The 15879-nt window shown below is 57.5% G+C and overlaps 1 protein-coding gene across 1 annotated transcript in view; it reads left to right on the top strand.

The window, feature by feature from the left end:
- Window positions 1-15879, top strand: part of Celsr1 (cadherin EGF LAG seven-pass G-type receptor 1) — a gene marked incomplete at its 5' end in the record, with an annotated part of 101366 nt that overhangs the window by 41737 nt on the left and 43750 nt on the right. Inside the window, 3 exons of the mRNA XM_033765881.1 lie at window positions 3578-3643; window positions 4189-4324; window positions 13449-13671. Of these exons, the coding sequence (XP_033621772.1) occupies window positions 3578-3643; window positions 4189-4324; window positions 13449-13671 (425 nt within the window). The remainder of the gene's footprint in view (window positions 1-3577; window positions 3644-4188; window positions 4325-13448; window positions 13672-15879) is intronic.

Here is a 15879-nt window from a genome sequence, read left to right on the forward strand (position 1 = left end):
GACTTCACGGGTAGGTGCCGCGGTCCGCCGTGGGCAGAGGACAGGGGCAGGGCTGGGCCCGCTCCGCGGCCCTGGAGCCCCTCTCGGAAGCGGTGCTTCCCATGGGCGGGGTGCTCGGGAAATCTGCTTCCTGCTGGTCCCCGCAGACTGAAGTTCCCGCTTTCTAGTCCATCAGGCGAAGGCTGCAGTGACCCCACCTGGGTGGACAGAGGCCATGCCCTGTTATAAGTGATTTTAAAATTAGAGTACTTTATTCCAGATTTCATAAAGTACTTTTTTCTTTTTGCAGTAACGGGGATTGAAGCCAGGGAGCACGGAGCTACATCCCCAATCCCACCCTACCCTCTTTTTTTCAGACAGGGTCTCACTGAGTTGCCCAGGCTACCCTTGAACTTGGTCCCTCCTGTTTCAGCCTCCTGTGTAGCTGGGCTCGCAAGTGTGCACCACCGTGCCTGGCTAAGTGACAGCGCTTTATTCCAGATTTTAGGTGTAACATGGTTTGTGCACGACAGTGGAGCAGGGGTGATAATCCTAAGCTGTTAATCGTTTGGGTTCCGAAAGGTGTTGTCGGTCGTTTTCATGCCTCCTTGTCACCGTAGAAAGTGACTCACCTTCCTGCCTCTGAAGACTTACTTCCTGGGACACGTCCTGACTCATCGCAAAGATAAATCATTTCCAATGCAGCCAGTGGCTGGTTTTTAAAAATAAATAGCCAACCCGAGAGCAGTTCCCAAACACACGCTCTTCCCTTCCCAGCCATACATCTTGCTGTGGGTTTTGATCGCCTGCTACGTAGAACTATGGCCCATTTGGAAACCAAGTTCACAGTGGTCCCAGTGGAAATCGATGCTGTTTGGAAAGCTCCCTGGGGACTAGCGGTGGCTTGATTTATTCCGGAGGTGGCTTTGAACTCTTTCTGTGGACTGTGCCCGTGATTAATGAGTTTAGTCTAAAGACCTGAGGAATCGTTACCCTGTGGGGTTTCATCCACCTCTTTCCTGAACTTCCTGCGAGGGCTGGAGGTATTAGCAGGTACTTAGGGAGTTCCTGGTGCGGCTGTGGGCAGGAAGGAAGGAAGGCAGAGGTGTAGGAGACCACACAGCCCACACCTGAGGCCAGAGGCTCCTCTCCTGAACCCCTCCCTGGGCTGCACTTGGGGTGGGGCTGTTCCATGCTACCCTTCTGCCAAACCCTCACGCCAGCGTCTGCGCCTGTTCCGCGGTACCCAGCCTGCCTGGGCGGCCCTGGGAAGCAGCTCCCGTCCCCAGAAATTCCCGCCACGAGACTGGATGAGCGTTGCTTCCCCAGAACCCCTGCTTCAGAGGAAGCAGCCGAGGCCACCATCCCAGAGCACAGTCAGCAAGTCTGCAGCCTTCCTTCGTGCTGCGTGATTTATTGGGTGCCTGCTGTATGCCAGGGCAGCGTACACAGCCAGACGTCACCTTCCCCGTTTGGGTGGATGACCCACGTTCATCTGTGCATCTGGACCCCCGGCACCCGCCACTCCCATCCGTGGGGTAGCATCTAAACATGGCAGCCCTGAAACCAGGCATTGGCCTAGGGCCGTGGGTCCAGGCTGCCCTTGAACTTGGGCTCTGTCTGCCTCAGTCTGTTGGAGAGCAGCAAGGTAGGGTGAGCTCAGGCCTCGCCTGGGGCAGGGAGTCACTAGGAAATGGACTCTCACATGCCCTTGGAACACAGGTTGACCCGTGGGGGAAGTGATTGACTTCTGCTGCTCCCCAATTTTCCTTTCATTGTGAGGGTCATTTTTAGAAGGCACGGCCTGTGGCTGTCATCGCCAGCGGGAGCACAGAGACTCTGTGATTGGCAGGAGACTAATTTGAATCTCTGGCTACTGAGAGTGTCCTGTGAGTTTCCCTGCAGATAAGCCTAATTAAGACTGGTTCTTTTTCCTGCATGCTCTTCTTCCCTCTCTCCCTTTTCTGCCTTTCAAGCAGGGGTCCCTCTGCGTGGAGGTAATTGCGCTTATTTTCTCACGATGACAGTCCCGCTGTCGTCACATGGCTTTCATTACCACTGCCTGGTAAGCTGAGCTCTGGGCCTTGCGGGAGCAGGGTTGGCATCGTCCCAAGTGGCGCTGTACCCCTTGGCTTCCTGGGCTGCTGGACAGGAGGCCTGGCAGGAGCCGGCAGAGGAAGGCACCAAATTAATTTCTTGAATTTGACGCCGGACAAAGTGCGGTGACTGCCCCTTTGTGTTTCTGAATCCACCTTGGCCTTAAGATGCTCCCACGGGGACCCCTGGTCTTTGTGGGGTGAAGAGGGCTGCTGGCTCCACTCTGAAAGGGATGGGGACAGAGAGCTGCCCTCCCAGTTTCTCCACCCCGCAGAAGTCCCAGAACAACCTGCCTCCTCTCTCCTCAGCCCCTCTCATTCTCTAAACGTTGAGGTTTTGGTTAAGTTCCTTGAGGACGTGGCCCTGGGTTCCCGATGGGGATGCGGCCTTCCTCCTTCCTGTCTCCCGCTTCCTCCTCGGTGTCCCTCTGTCTGGAGCATGTTCCCTCCCACCCACCTGTCTGTCAGGTGCCCCCATCAACATCTGCCTCGGTCGCTGTGCCCTGCTCTGGGAAGGGTCCGCAAGGCTTCTTTACCGCTGGTGCACGTGGGGTTCCTCACGTGGAGCGGCCCAAGTTCCTTGTCTGTTCCTTGCTCCGCTCACGGGCTGAGGTTCCCTGGCCTCCAGGTCCCCACTCCTCAGTCGGTGCTAACTTGCAGGAAAAGTTTATTGAACCCGTCGCCGTGTTGGTCACTGGCCTGGACAATGCTGCCTGTATTGTCTCACTCAGTTCTCACATTGGCTCTGTGGCCCCATTTTATAAGTAGAGAAATTTCAGTACAGAATGTGAAAGCACTTTTCCGAGTGGTTCTCAGCCAGGGGTGATTTGCCCTTTCAGGGGACACAGGACAAGATCCAAAGGTGGCTTTGGTTGTCACAGCCGGGGATATGGAGCTCCAGGCTGCTGCTTCCTGTTCTGCAGTGCACAGGACGGTCCCTGCTGCAAAGGCCAGGCCCTGCAGGTCTGTGAGCCGTGTGAACCCTCCCTGTCTTCGGAACTGGATGCTCTGTGAAGGCAGATGTCAGTATCTTCTGTCCAGCAGTGTGCGCGCACAGCCAGTGCGGTGCAGGCACACAGAAGGCACGGGAGTGGGTGCCTTCAGCATACAGGAGGCACGGTGTGCAAGTGTGTGGCACGCATTAGGCATGGTGTGTGGACCAATGGTGCATACAGTAGGCTGTGTATAGGTGTACGGCGTGCATGGTAGGCTGTGTGTGCAGGTGAGACCAGGTCCGGAGAGCTGCCCCTGTCCACGTGGGCCAGAGTGCGTCCATGAGGTCAGCCATGTGTCCTACGCTGTGCTCAGAGCACCTGCTTTGTCGCTTCAATACTGAGCTGGAAGGGACAGAGCCCCTGCCCGTCTCCTGGGTCCCTTCCCAGAGGCCGAGTCCCCCATGGCTACTGCAAGCTCAGGGCAGTGAACTGGAACACCCACTCCTGTGTCCCACATTCCTGTGAGGCTTTCCCCTCTCCCTGACCACTTCCGGGTGACCTGAACAGGCAACTGACCACTCTGGATTGAAGTCCCCCATGGGTGCACTCCTGAGTGGCAACTACCTGTCACTGGTGAGGGCTTCTAGTGTAAGGTCAGTTCAGCTGCTTTTGGGCCAAGGAGGGAAGATGTGGGCCTGCATGTCACTGTCCTTCTTGAGTCTGGGCACCCCCACCCCGGAGTGCTCTTGGCCTGGTCTGATTTGTTAAGGTTAGGTTTATCCTTGATCTCTGCATGTGGGACCCTGGGCCACTTGTCTACATTTCAGCAAGTCCTACCAGTGGTCCTTATGTGGCCAGGGGACTGTCAGGTAAAAATTCCGAAAACCAAGACCAGACCAGAGCCACTACAAGCCTTTATTGTAGGGACCACCTGTTCGTCTGTCTCCAGTCAAAGGAGAGAGAGTACTATGGCAGAACACAGAGCGTCTTTTATAGGACTGGGGTGGGGCTTATAGAAGCTGGGGTGGAGTTAAGTGAGGTTGTATCAAGGGATTGGAGGAGCCTGTGACATCACTAGGAAGGGACTCTGACATCACTGTTTCCTCAGAGGTAGCAAGTATCTGGTTACTTTTTGGCAGGAGAAGCGGCATCATGGGAAGAAGGCTGTCCTTTGGTAGGTGGGAGAAGCCATCTTTTTAGGTGAGAAGCAGGGCGTTGTGGGAAGGGGAGTAACGGCCATTTTAAGGCGAGGGAAATCTAACAGGAACAAGGTACCCACGGCTGTCTTACGGCTCTGCACACCCAGGATGCCCGGTCTGTGAGTGTGGCCAGGTGCTCCTTGAGCTGGGTTTCCCTGGGGTGGGTCATTTTCTGGGAGACGCTCCGTAGTGCTGGCTTTGAGCTCGGCACCGTCCAGGGCCAGAGGCAGGTTTAAGGCCAGAGCAACATTTGGTGTAAAAATTGAATCACCTGTCTGCTCGTGGAGAATTTTTTAGGTTATATTCTGGCTTCCTTTGGTCCTGTTGTTAATGCAGACATGGCTGTAACTCTGCATTCTGCCTGGCATTCACGTAGCAGAGTGGTGGCATTCCTATCACCTGGTGATACCTTAATGCACGAAATGACCCCTACCCCGGATCCTGCACCTCCTGAGCATTTGCAGAGGCCTTGCTCTGTCTGTGCCGAGCCATGTCCTGTGGCCCTGTGGAGCGACGTCCCCTGAGTGCAGAGGAGACGCTGCTGGCCAGCACGACCCTCGTCAGGATTGCAGCTGGGCTGAGTATTCAAGCAAAGCTGACGTTAGTGTTTAAACCTGAGCGTTAATTAACACTAATGTGAAAATCATTACCCGGCCTGCAACTGAAACCTCAAACAAAGCAGGAACGGAATCTTTCCCCTAGGAAAATGAGCTTCTCTGATACTTGGATTATTCCCCATTCCTCTCTTCTTGGCTCCATTGATGTCTGTTGCTGTGTCTGTGTCTGCTGTCAGGGGACTGACTCTAGGATGGGACCGCACAGCTGGGCGTTGTTGTGTATCCGAGTGGCTGTTTTCTTCTAAATCACGTACCCCAGGTGTAGGCACAGGGATCCACCTTGCAGGGGCCGCTTAAGCTCATGAGGAGTGGGTCGTTGAAGAGGGGAAGGTCGGGAGCAGTGCCCTGCCTGGGAGACAGCGTCCCAGAGTGGGCCTGGGGCGGCCTGAGTGGCGGGGAGCACGCGGCGCCTGTCACTCAGGCCCAGCCCCCACTGGGTCCCTGCTGCACAGGTGTGTCCGCAAGTCAAGCGCAGCACAGTGGTGGATAGGCAGGAATCGTGGTTTTTTGCCTCTGGAATGTGTGTTTTACTCATTTTTTAAACAGCGGGTGTGTCTACAGTTCTGGGAATTTGCTTCAAAGACATTGATGAAGTCATCGGAGGAGGCTGCCCTGGTCACGGCCCACAGCCTCCCCTCCTCCCCCCGCTCTCCAGGCGGTAGGAGGAGTGGGCAGGTGTCGCCTCACCTGGGGCCTTTCCTGGTAGCCTGGCCAGGTGGGAGGGGCCAGGCCGGATCAAGGAGGGGACTTGGTGCCCAGAGAGTCACCGGGATGTGGTCAAGAAACCAAACAAAGCTGAAGACTCCCCAGGGAGGGGCCCAATGGAATGGGGAAGAAGGAAGGGTGCAGGGACAGGGACAGGGACAGGGACAGGGTGTGCAGAGAGGCGGAGGCAGACTGAGCAGAATGAGGATGGCAGCTCAGACCGCTGTAGAATGAGCCTCCCCTCGCCACACTCGGCCTTTTAGGTGCTGGGACAGTAATCCTGGCCTTCAGCGATGGATACACAGCCAGGGAAACTGAGGCACTGGTCAGTAGCTTGCTCAGGATACCTCTGTTCCTGGCAGTGGTACTTCTGGAGTTTGGTGGAAGGGGTGCTGGGCCCCCGTCCCCAGGTTTTCCCCCAGCATCCCCTCCTGCGGTGCATTTTTGGGAAGTGGGATGCTGGGCAGGTGTAGGTGCCACTCCTGCCTCTGCCCTGGCAGCTGTGTGATGTTACGCTCTCCGACCCTTCCTTACGCCTCTGCACAACTACGTGCTGCGACTTGCCCTGCAGGGAGGTTGCTGGCGATGGCACTGTGACGCTGGAGGAGAGGCTGCTGCAGAGGGCACCTGTTCAAGCAGCTGGGGTTCCAGCGTGGCTGAGTGGCCCTGTCCTTTCCGTCTGTCCGTCCGTCTCTCCGTCACCTGTCCAGCTGCCTCCTGCAGCTCTCACGTTGAATGGAGGACCCGGTGGCTGCAGCCTCTACTGGTCTTGCTTCGGTCCCATGTGGCTGGACAGGAGAGGGCTGGGCTCTGCCTTGGCCTGATCTGTGGTTGCCCTGTGTGTGTGTGTGTGTGTGTGTGTGTGTGTGTGTGTGGTGTACGCACAGGTGTGCATGGGTGTGGATGTGTGTGTTTGCTTGCATGTGTGTCACAGGTCCAGAGGGTCTTCCTCAGGTCTGGTTGGAGTTCTCTTGGTTGGGCGGGAGCCCCAGGTCTGGTTACAGCCTCAGCTGTGTCCACTGTTGGGACCTTGACTGACCCTGATGGGCCGCCCTCCCCTCCCCTGATGTCCCTCCCCCTGCTTTGATGCCCACACCTCTTTCTCGCTCCCTGTTCATTTTCCCATCTGCTCCAAGACTTTGGGGTCATTTCCTCACTTTCCTGAACGTTTTACCTTGTAACCCAGATGGGGACTCTACAGGGCAGGAATCTGTCTTGTTTTCTCTTGTGACACCAGTGCCCACGCTGGATGGTTGGGCGAGGGAGGAGTAGGTGGATGGCTTGGTGAGTGGGTGGATGGATGGGTGTATAAATAGATGAGTGGAGGGACGGAGGACGGAGAGATGGTTGGGTAAGTGAGTGGGCAGACGAGTGGATGGAGGCTAAATGGATGCGCGGGTAAGTGGGTGGTCGATGAGTAATTGTAGGTGAGTGGGTGAGAGAATGGGTAGTTGGTGGATGTGTGTGGATGGATGGATAGGAGGTGAGTGAGCGCATGGACGGATGGGCGGATGGACGGATGGGCGGATGCGTGAATGGAAATATGGTGGGTATTTGGGTGAACGGTGAGCAGGTGGGTGTATAAAGGATCAGTGGGCCAGCATGGACAGTGTGTAACCATTTCTGACGGACACCTCCCTTCTCCCAAACCCTGTAATGTCCCCATTTTGCCTGTCGTTGTGTTTCCTGGCATCTTGAAGCTTCTGCGGTGAGCTGCATTTCGGGTTGCCTTTTCTTTGTGGAGACACGAGGTCCCTCTTCATGTCCTGACCTTCCGTGTTACAGCTGAGCTCTTGGGTGGGCTTTGTGCTGTATTCGGGTTTGTGTGACTGTGCCTAAGGACCCCACTGCACCCACCCTCGTTGTGATCCCCGGGCTCTGTCACCCACCCCTGTTCTTTCTCTGCTCCTTGTCAGTTGTTAATCTTCCCTCAACTTCCGGCTTCCATGCCTTCTGCCTGAATTCTACTCTTTCTGCCTTTGGAAATTCTAGTTTTTCTAGTTCAAGGCCCTTAGCTATTTCTTAGACTAAGAGGGGATCATTTTTTTATTTGCTTAAAAATTTAAGTTGGCAAAGCTTGATCTGCCCTTCCTCTCCGGGGGTGTCTCCTGGCCCTGCTGGCGATTGGGTGGGGTGATGAGCTGGCTGTGCTCTCCACCCATGGGGCCAGACCCTGTGGGTCTCTGTCCCCTCTCCTGGGCCACCCAGGCATTGTCCTGCAGTGGGCTGTTAGAGCAGCTTCCTGAACCGGCGCCACCCACGCACATGATGTCCCCTACCCGCTCCCCGATGAAGCCCAGGCCATCTGTCTGTCCCCCTCCTTATTCACGGGCTGACAAGCTGCACGCCCACCCCCAGTTCCTCGTTGCAGGTGGGCGGTGTGACTGAGCCCTGGGGAGCTGGGGCATTTCCAGGGGCCCAGCAATCCTCAGGCTCAGGGTTGGTGGCTCTGCTAAAGCTAGCCACAGCCTCTGGGCAGGCAGGGCGGTGTCCTTCTGGCCACAGGGCTTGTGGGGGACAGGCGTCTAGTGACAGGGGTGTGTGTGAGGTTATGGGACCTTGGCTCTTGGGAATTGCTTTTCGTTTATTTTTTAGTATCCAGTCTCAGGTTTTTTCTGTTTGTTTTTGTCATACTAGGGATTGTATCCAGAGCCTTCACACTGAACTACACCCATAACCCTGTTTTTATTTTGAGACAAAGTCTGGTTAAGTTGCTAAATAGCCCAGGCTGAGCTTCAGCTTGTAGTCCTCCTGCCTCAGCCTCCTAGGGGACTGAGATTATAGGTATGTGTCACCATGCCTGGTGGAGCTCTTGTTTTTGCAGCTGAGAATGTTTCTGGGGTTGGGGATACAGCTCAGTGGTAGAGCACTTACCTAGCAAGGGAGAAGTCCTAGGTTCAATCCCAGCACTGCCAAAAATAGTTTTCTGTCGCGTCTTTCCCAGCATTTCTCTTGGGTCTTTGCATTTGCTGCCGTAATGGGGAGGCTGAGGCCTGGGTCCCCCGGTGCCCCGGCAGCAGAGCTCATGGCGTGCCCTCATGCATTATTGAGCTGAGCTATCTGGTTGCCGGTGAACCTTACCCTGGTGTGGATGGGGCACTGGCAGTTGTCAGGGTGTAGGGGGAGGTGGGTGGCTTTATCCAGGCCGGAGAATGACTCAGCAGCAATCGATCCCACGCGCAATGCTAGGCTGCCAGGGAAACGCCAAATTTATTTTTGATGGGAGATCCTAGAAAAGGAGAGATGAGTGAAATCCTGGTAGTATACAACTCGGGGACATTTGTTTCATTAAAATGGCATCTTATAAGAGCTGTGAAAATGAAAGACTTGGTGCTGTTTGATGCTAGCGATTGACCTAAAATAAGACGATGTAAGAATTACAAACCGTCACAGAGCATCTCTCTTCAGGTCATCCCTGCACTGGAGGGGTGGTGGCCTGAGGATGGCCACCAGGCACCGAAGTCAGGGTCCCCAGAGTGGCTGGCCGAGCATGTGTGGGCCTGAGGAGCACTGGGCGATCGCAGGTTCTGTGAGGTGGAAGGCGCTGTGGGCGCTGGCAGACCCTGGGGTAGCCTGAAAGGGGGCGCCAGAACCTAAAGAGGAGGCCACACCCGGCAGACCGGTTTACCAGAAGCCCAGATGTTCACATGCAGTGGACCCTTGACTCACAAACTCAGTCTGTTCCCTGGGGCTGGTTGTAACTCAAGTCAGTCAACTGAAGGCTCAGGCTCTTCTACACAGCCTTCAAAGTCTCTCTCCTGTACACAGGCAGACCTCAGTGTCCTCAGAGGGATGTTGCCCTAGAATTTCTCAATGAACCCCACAGGAAAGGATGTTGTCACGTTGCTTCCAGAACTCTTTAAGGGTTAAATCTGTACCTGAGACCATCTGGAAGCACAAGTTGCCGACATTTGGGTCCTAATCAAGACTTTGGTCATAAGTTAAAACTAAAATTCCTGCCATAATCCAAGTTGTTCGTATGTCAGGCCGGTCGTAACAGGAGGGTCCACTGTACAGAATGGCCCGCTCGACCGTGCAGTGAATTCTTCACCACGTTATCATGTTTCCCCCACTTCCAGAATCCAGTACAGGAAGGTGCAGGTCTGAGACTTGGGGGATTAAGTGTAAGCATTAATCATCTTCAGGAACCAGGCGATCCTGGCATTTCCTGACTTCATCCCATAAGCATTTGCCGTGCCTGTTGCATGCTGGGCTGTCCCTGGACACCCCGTCCTGGTATGTGCTCATCCAGCATCTTACGCACAGGAGAGGCCCTACTGTGTGCCCTGTGTTCTTAGACTTGGCCCCAAGCAGACCCTGCATTGCACCCCCAGAGGCTGGAAGACAGAATGAGCACACAGCCTCCAGTGGGGTGCATGGGGGAGCAGAGGGGGTGAGCCCCAGACAGCACAGACCCTGGGTCCTAGGTGTGGTGCCTGGACCTGCTCAGGAGGCCCTGGAGCTGCCCTGGGCACATGCCTTGGAGGACGGGACACAGGGTGGCCTCTGGGCACTGGGAAGCCATGCAGAGGCCAGGGGAGAGGACTTGGGGTGGCCACGGGTGGGTTCCCTGTGTTGGGGGAACCGCTGTGGTCAGGGTAACTTGGATCCTGACCGGGGAGGGGAGGCAGCAATAGGAGGATGGGGGCCCGTGCTGGAGGGCGGTGTGGTGGGGCGGGGTCTTCATGGAGGTGGGTGTCTGAGCCGGCAGGACCGATGCGTTCTGAGATGCTGTTGCCAGCATCCGCCTGTGCGAGGTGGCACATGTGTGAGGTGCTAGTGGGGTGGGTGCAGGGCTGCCTAGGGTGTGGTGACATTGGGGGTGGCACTAGGGTGAGGGCGCAGGACTCTGGAGGAGGTTGGGGAGGGTTGAGGGAGATGAGGGGCAAGGAGAGGGTTGCTCTGAGACCTACGCCTGCTCGGATGGGGGGACCTCATGCTATGCGGGGGTCCCCAAGGGGAGCTGGCTTGTGGGTGTTGAGGCCTAGACTTGAGGTGCTCGAGGCAGCCAGGGGAGATGGCTCGGCTACTGGGGAGGGGAGGGGAGGGGCTGCACCTCCTCTTCTGGCTAAGCAGGATGAGGGCCTGGGTAGTCACTGAGCCGGAGGACTGTCCTCAGGGGACACTGCAGTCTCAGGGAACTGTGTTTACAGAGGCTGGAAGGTGCCATGGTTGCAATTCTGGCCCGAGCACAGGAGGCCACTGTGGTGGATTCAGCCCGTGTCCGTACAGAGTGCAGCCTCTTTGGGAACTAGGGTCTTTCCGGGTGTAGTGAGTTCCGGTGCTTGAGGTGACCTCATCGTAGACTTAGGACGGACCCCAAGTCCAGTGGCCAGTGTCTTTGTAGGAGAAAGGACAGGGGCATGGACACCCAGGCAAGACGGCCACGGAGGAGGCAGAGGCAGAGCAGGGTAGGATGCGAGGAGCCACTGCCCCGTCCTCCTGGAGCCCCCCTCGAGCTCCAACTCTGGCTGCAGAACCATGAGAGGTACGTGTCTGCAGTTCTGAGGCCTCAGTTTGTGGCCGTCTGTTGTGGCAGCCAGGACACGGATGGGCTCCTCACCAGAATGAGAGAAGGAAGCAGGCCACATCTTCAACCTCACAGAGACTTGAGGGCTCTCTGGACAGAGGGACAGGAATGCTCTCTGTTAGGCTCAGTGTGACCTTTCTGTGGGATGCGTCAAAGGCAGCCGTGGATCCGCTGTCCCTATATGGGACCCTGGGAGTGGGTTTGTCATCTTCCCTTCCGAGGTGGCCTGAGACCCGGGGGAAGCAGGTTCCTGTCCAGCCCAGCAGCATGGATGAGAGCTGTCCTCACAGCCAGGCCCTTCCTTGGGCCTTTGAGAGGAAATGCTGGGCTCTGGGACAAGCAGTGGCCCAGTGCTCGAGTGTAAGGTCCCAGGGTGCCATGTTGCGATCTGAGGCCGGGGCAGGACCAGGAAGCACTGGCTGGCAGGGTGTGGGCTGGGCCTACCTTCCACCCAGAGTCTGGGCAGAAGCCCGGCCTCCAGGCTCTAGGGCTCCCAGGAGGACATGGCAGGGTAGCTGGGGCCTCTGTACTTACAGATGGTGAGCATAGCACCCACACGTCCTCTGGTCCCCACAGAGTGACGTCGTTCTCTAGGAAGGGCTGGGCTTGGCTGCCAACCGCTAACCTGGCCCGCCGTGTGCACACTCACAGATGCCTCCTGTTTTTGAGTAGGCAGCAGAGAATCTGACAAGTCTGAAGGAAGAGAAATACATCTTAGGCTACACGCTTCAAATTAACGCAGGGAATTTACAAGGGCTGCAGACTGCCGAGCGGGAGACGGGAGCACCCACTTGTGCATAGGGGTGTGCATACTGTGTGTGTGCGTGTGTGCGCGTGCATGCGTGCCTGTGTATGTGTGTATGTCCGAGGGCATAGGTATATGTTTGAGTCTGAGCCGTGAGTGTGCGGGTGTGGGTGTGTGAACGTGTTCGCGAGGCGTCCACACACGAGACCATGGGTGTGTCCGTGTACGGGAAGGTGTGCTACAGTGCACGTGTGTGTGAGCAGATCTGTGTACAAGTGTGGCAGTGTGGGTGTGTGCTCTGCTGTATGTGTGCTGGGGAAGGCCGGGCAGCACCGGGAGAGGAGGGGACGCTCTTCCTGGTCAGAAGCTCTGCCTGTCTCTGGCGATTGTCACATGGTTTCAAGTCAGGCCCTTCTGCTCCTCAAAGACGAGGCTGCCGGAGGAGGTGCCCCCCGGGTGTCAAGAGGACCCTGAGACCTGCTGAGACTCAGCCTGAGGGCAGCCTCCCTGAAACAGAGGTTCTGCGTCGAGAGCCTCGCATGAGCCAAGCAGGGCTTGGTGGCCTGGCCGGGCCCTCAAGGACACCAGCACCCGGCCTGCTGTGCCCCCTGGGCCTAGCCCTGTGGTGACAGCACTGTTACTGCACAGGGGGCAGCGTCTGAGGCTGGGTGACCACTGGGGGGCGTCTGAGGGCAGCACCGCTGCTGTGAGCCAGTAGTACTCTAGACCCTCAGTCCCGCTGGGGTATTGGGGTCCACTGTGGTTCTTCACTGACCCCGATTTCTTTGTTTTCTATTAATCCAAATTGATGGTAAAGTCTGACATCCTCCTTACCCGACCTATTGTCTTGTACGAACCCAGGGTGGGGCAAATGTTCATACCCCACCCGGATTTGAAGCTGAAGCCTCGATTTCCAGCGCGAACTCGTTCCTAAGGGTGTGATGAAGGTTGAGTGAGGCTGTGTGGGTGAGGCCCATGGTGGGATCCGTGTCCGTCCTTCCGAGGAGAGGTAGGGAGCTGGGAGTGTGGGCCTGGGGCACTGGAGAGAGGCAGACAGAGTCCCTCCTCGGCCACTCCCCAAGGAAGCTTAACCCTCCCCACCATGGGCTGGATCAGGCTGTGGGGAAGGCCCGGTGTGTGGCGCTGCCTCCCCCAGGGGATCCATAGCAGAGGGAGAGACAGATGTGACCACAGGCGAGGCAGGGTCGGCACGAGAGACAGCAGGCACGGCAGGCTTGTAACTCAGTCTTGGACAAGCTCTGCTGTGGCCAGCAGACACCCAGAAGGGGGACTTGGAGGGCAGGAGACTTTCCTGTCTCATTCTGGGCAGCCCCATTGTGAGGGAGAGGCTGCCCGGCTCGTGGAAGGTTTGGGGCCAGATCCTGCATGTGTCCCCTCACACTCAGTGGGGGTGACCTCCCAGGGGCTGTGAGGGGAACCCCGTCCCCAGGCCACTGGCAGATGCTGCTCTTCCTTGGGTCGAGTGTGACTGCCAGGTCTGCCAAGGCCCAGGGGCAATGGAGGCTACGTGGCTTCCCTGCTTGGGAGCTGGGTCCCTTTTTTCCTCCTACAGCCAGCAGTGCAGCTCGGTGGCCCACTGGCTCCCCTGGCCTCTGTGTCACCTCTCACTTTTGTCCTCCAGGGGAGCACTGCCAGGTGAATGCCCGCTCAGGCCGCTGTGCCAATGGCGTGTGTAAGAATGGAGGCACCTGCGTGAATCTGCTCATCGGCGGTTTCCACTGTGTGTGCCCGCCGGGCGAGTTCGAGCGGCCCTACTGTGAGGTCAGCACACGGAGCTTCCCGCCCCAGTCCTTTGTCACCTTCCGAGGCCTGCGCCAGCGGTTCCACTTCACCGTCTCGCTCGCGTAAGTCCCTCGCGGGGTCGCGCAGCGTAGGTGTCCCCTGCAGGTGGCCTCTGGTGGTCGGGTGGCTCTGGGAGGTGCTGGCTGCTGCAGAGAAGTCCGGGAGCCCCAGGCGGTGTAGCGGGGCGGGGGGGGGGGGTGTGTGTGTGAGAATTTCATCCGGGACAGTGGGCAGGGAGGAAGGGAGGGCCCTTGTGTGCCTGAGGCATCTGTGGTGGCCCAGCGTTCCTGAGGGGGCCAGAGGTGTGGGGAAAGGGACCCTGAGTCGGGAGATCTCCCATGCCATCACTGGGCCATCTACCTGGCCTTCCTGTCACCACGAGGATGCGGGTGGATTGTGCGCTGTGGTTATTTCATTTTCACACTCCTCCTTCCCGGAAAATTTCCATTTAATGACATTTTTAAAATCAGCTGTAATCTCAGCACTCAGGAGGCTGAACAGGAAGATCACTGCAAGTTCGAAGCCAGCCTAGGCTATGCAGTGAGTTTAAGGCCAGACTGTGCTGCATAGCAAGACCTGTTCCAAACAAGCAGACAAAAGAAACATCCTAGTTTAGTTTAAAGACTTCCGCCTCGTGTGAGTTCACGGGACAGAGTGGATTCCTGGTCAGTGGCTTGGCGGTGCTCCAGGCGCCAGTGTCCTAGAGGAGCCCTGTCCTCTGTCCTCAGAGCGGCCACCTGCCCAGCATGGCCCCGGGTCTTCATTCTGCCCGCTGAGTGCCAAGTGCTTGCTCCACGCGGGTGCTGCTGTGGACCCCAATCTCTCTGCGTCCCCTGCGGCTTCTGTCAGCAGCCCCCACCCCCGTGGAAGGAGCCCTTGTCCCCTCACAAGCCCTCGGCAGCGTGTGACAGGCATGAGTTTGGGGTGTGTGATTGTGGCCTGTCTGTACCCGTCGCCACGGGCCCCGTGGGTGTGGCAGCCCACAGTCACGTGTGTTCCAGTGACAGTTGGTGCCACTCCGCTACAGGAGTTGACACAAAAGGTGACCGGAAATCCTGGTGCCAGAAGCTGATGAGGGAGCCGGTCACGGTGCTGGAGGCCACCAGAGGAAGTCTGCTGGCTCCCGACACAGAGAGGGCAAGTGGGACATAGTCATGCTTGCACACCTGTAATCCAGCACTCTGGGAAGCTGAGGCGGGAGGAGCAGCCTGGGTGACTCAGCAAGATCCTGCCTCAAAATTTAAAACAAACAATTAAAATGGGCTTGAGTAGTAGCTCCGTGTGAAAGCCCTGGGTTCATTCCCGAGCACTGAACGAGAATGGAAAGGTAATGCTCAGCCGTGCAGTGCAACACGATACTCTCGCTTGTCGCACCGAGTTTTCCTAGGCTTCTTTCATGTGGTAACAGTTTACAGGCCACTTCACCTGTGCCCAACTCACTTCAAAGGCCAGCCCACCACCAGTCCTCCCAGACTTTCTTGGGGGAGCCAGTGTACCCCTGGGTGATGGTTGCTGGGGGGCAGATCCTCCAGGAGCAGCTGGGGGCCCTTGCACCCCCAAACTGAGCAGGGCTGGTGGCCTGGGCCACATGGCCTTGTGTCGGTGGCTTCCTTCCCAGCCCTCTTGTCTTTCCTGTTTCTGTTTGCTGAGCGAGCGCGGGCTGCAGGGCGGGCAGGCGGTGGGCTCAGTGCCCAGCCCCGCTCGTCCCCCGCTTTGTCTTTTCCTCCTGTTCCCCTGGGCCCCTCCGGCCTCGGCTTCGGTTTCCCACCTCCCATCCCTGGGCCCGCTGTGTTCCTCTGGCCCCAGCAGTGGCGAGCGCCCCTCCTACCCGCGTCTACAGGGTGCCGTGGACCCTGGCTGCGTCCTGGAGCCTGCGCCGAGTGGGCCCGGCCTTGCTCTGGAGCCCCCTCCCCGCACACCCCATGCCTGCAGACCCAGTCTGTGTGCACGGCAGGTGCTCTGGGGTCTGTCTTCAGCCTGAGCACTGTGCTGCCGGACAGAGGCCGGGTGGAACCTGTGGATTTGTGACCTTGAGGGAAAGGACCTCAGTCAGGTGCATGAGCCCGGCTCCCACCAGCCGGATGCAGGAAGATGTCATAGGAGGGCCCCGTGATCTCTGTAATGTTCATCCGTGGAGTTCCAGCTCCTCTGGAGCGGGGGGTGTTGGGGGCGCTTGCTGTTTCAGGGTGTCTATGACAGGAGGGAGAAGGATTTCTGAGTGGCAGGAGGCCTTTGTTAGCTCAAGTGGCTCTTTAGTTTTTTGAATGCTT

Source organism: Fukomys damarensis, unplaced genomic scaffold (genome assembly GCF_012274545.1).
Source record: "Fukomys damarensis isolate Sample0158 unplaced genomic scaffold, DMR_v1.0_HiC HiC_scaffold_19, whole genome shotgun sequence".
Taxonomy (NCBI): Eukaryota; Metazoa; Chordata; class Mammalia; order Rodentia; family Bathyergidae; genus Fukomys; species Fukomys damarensis.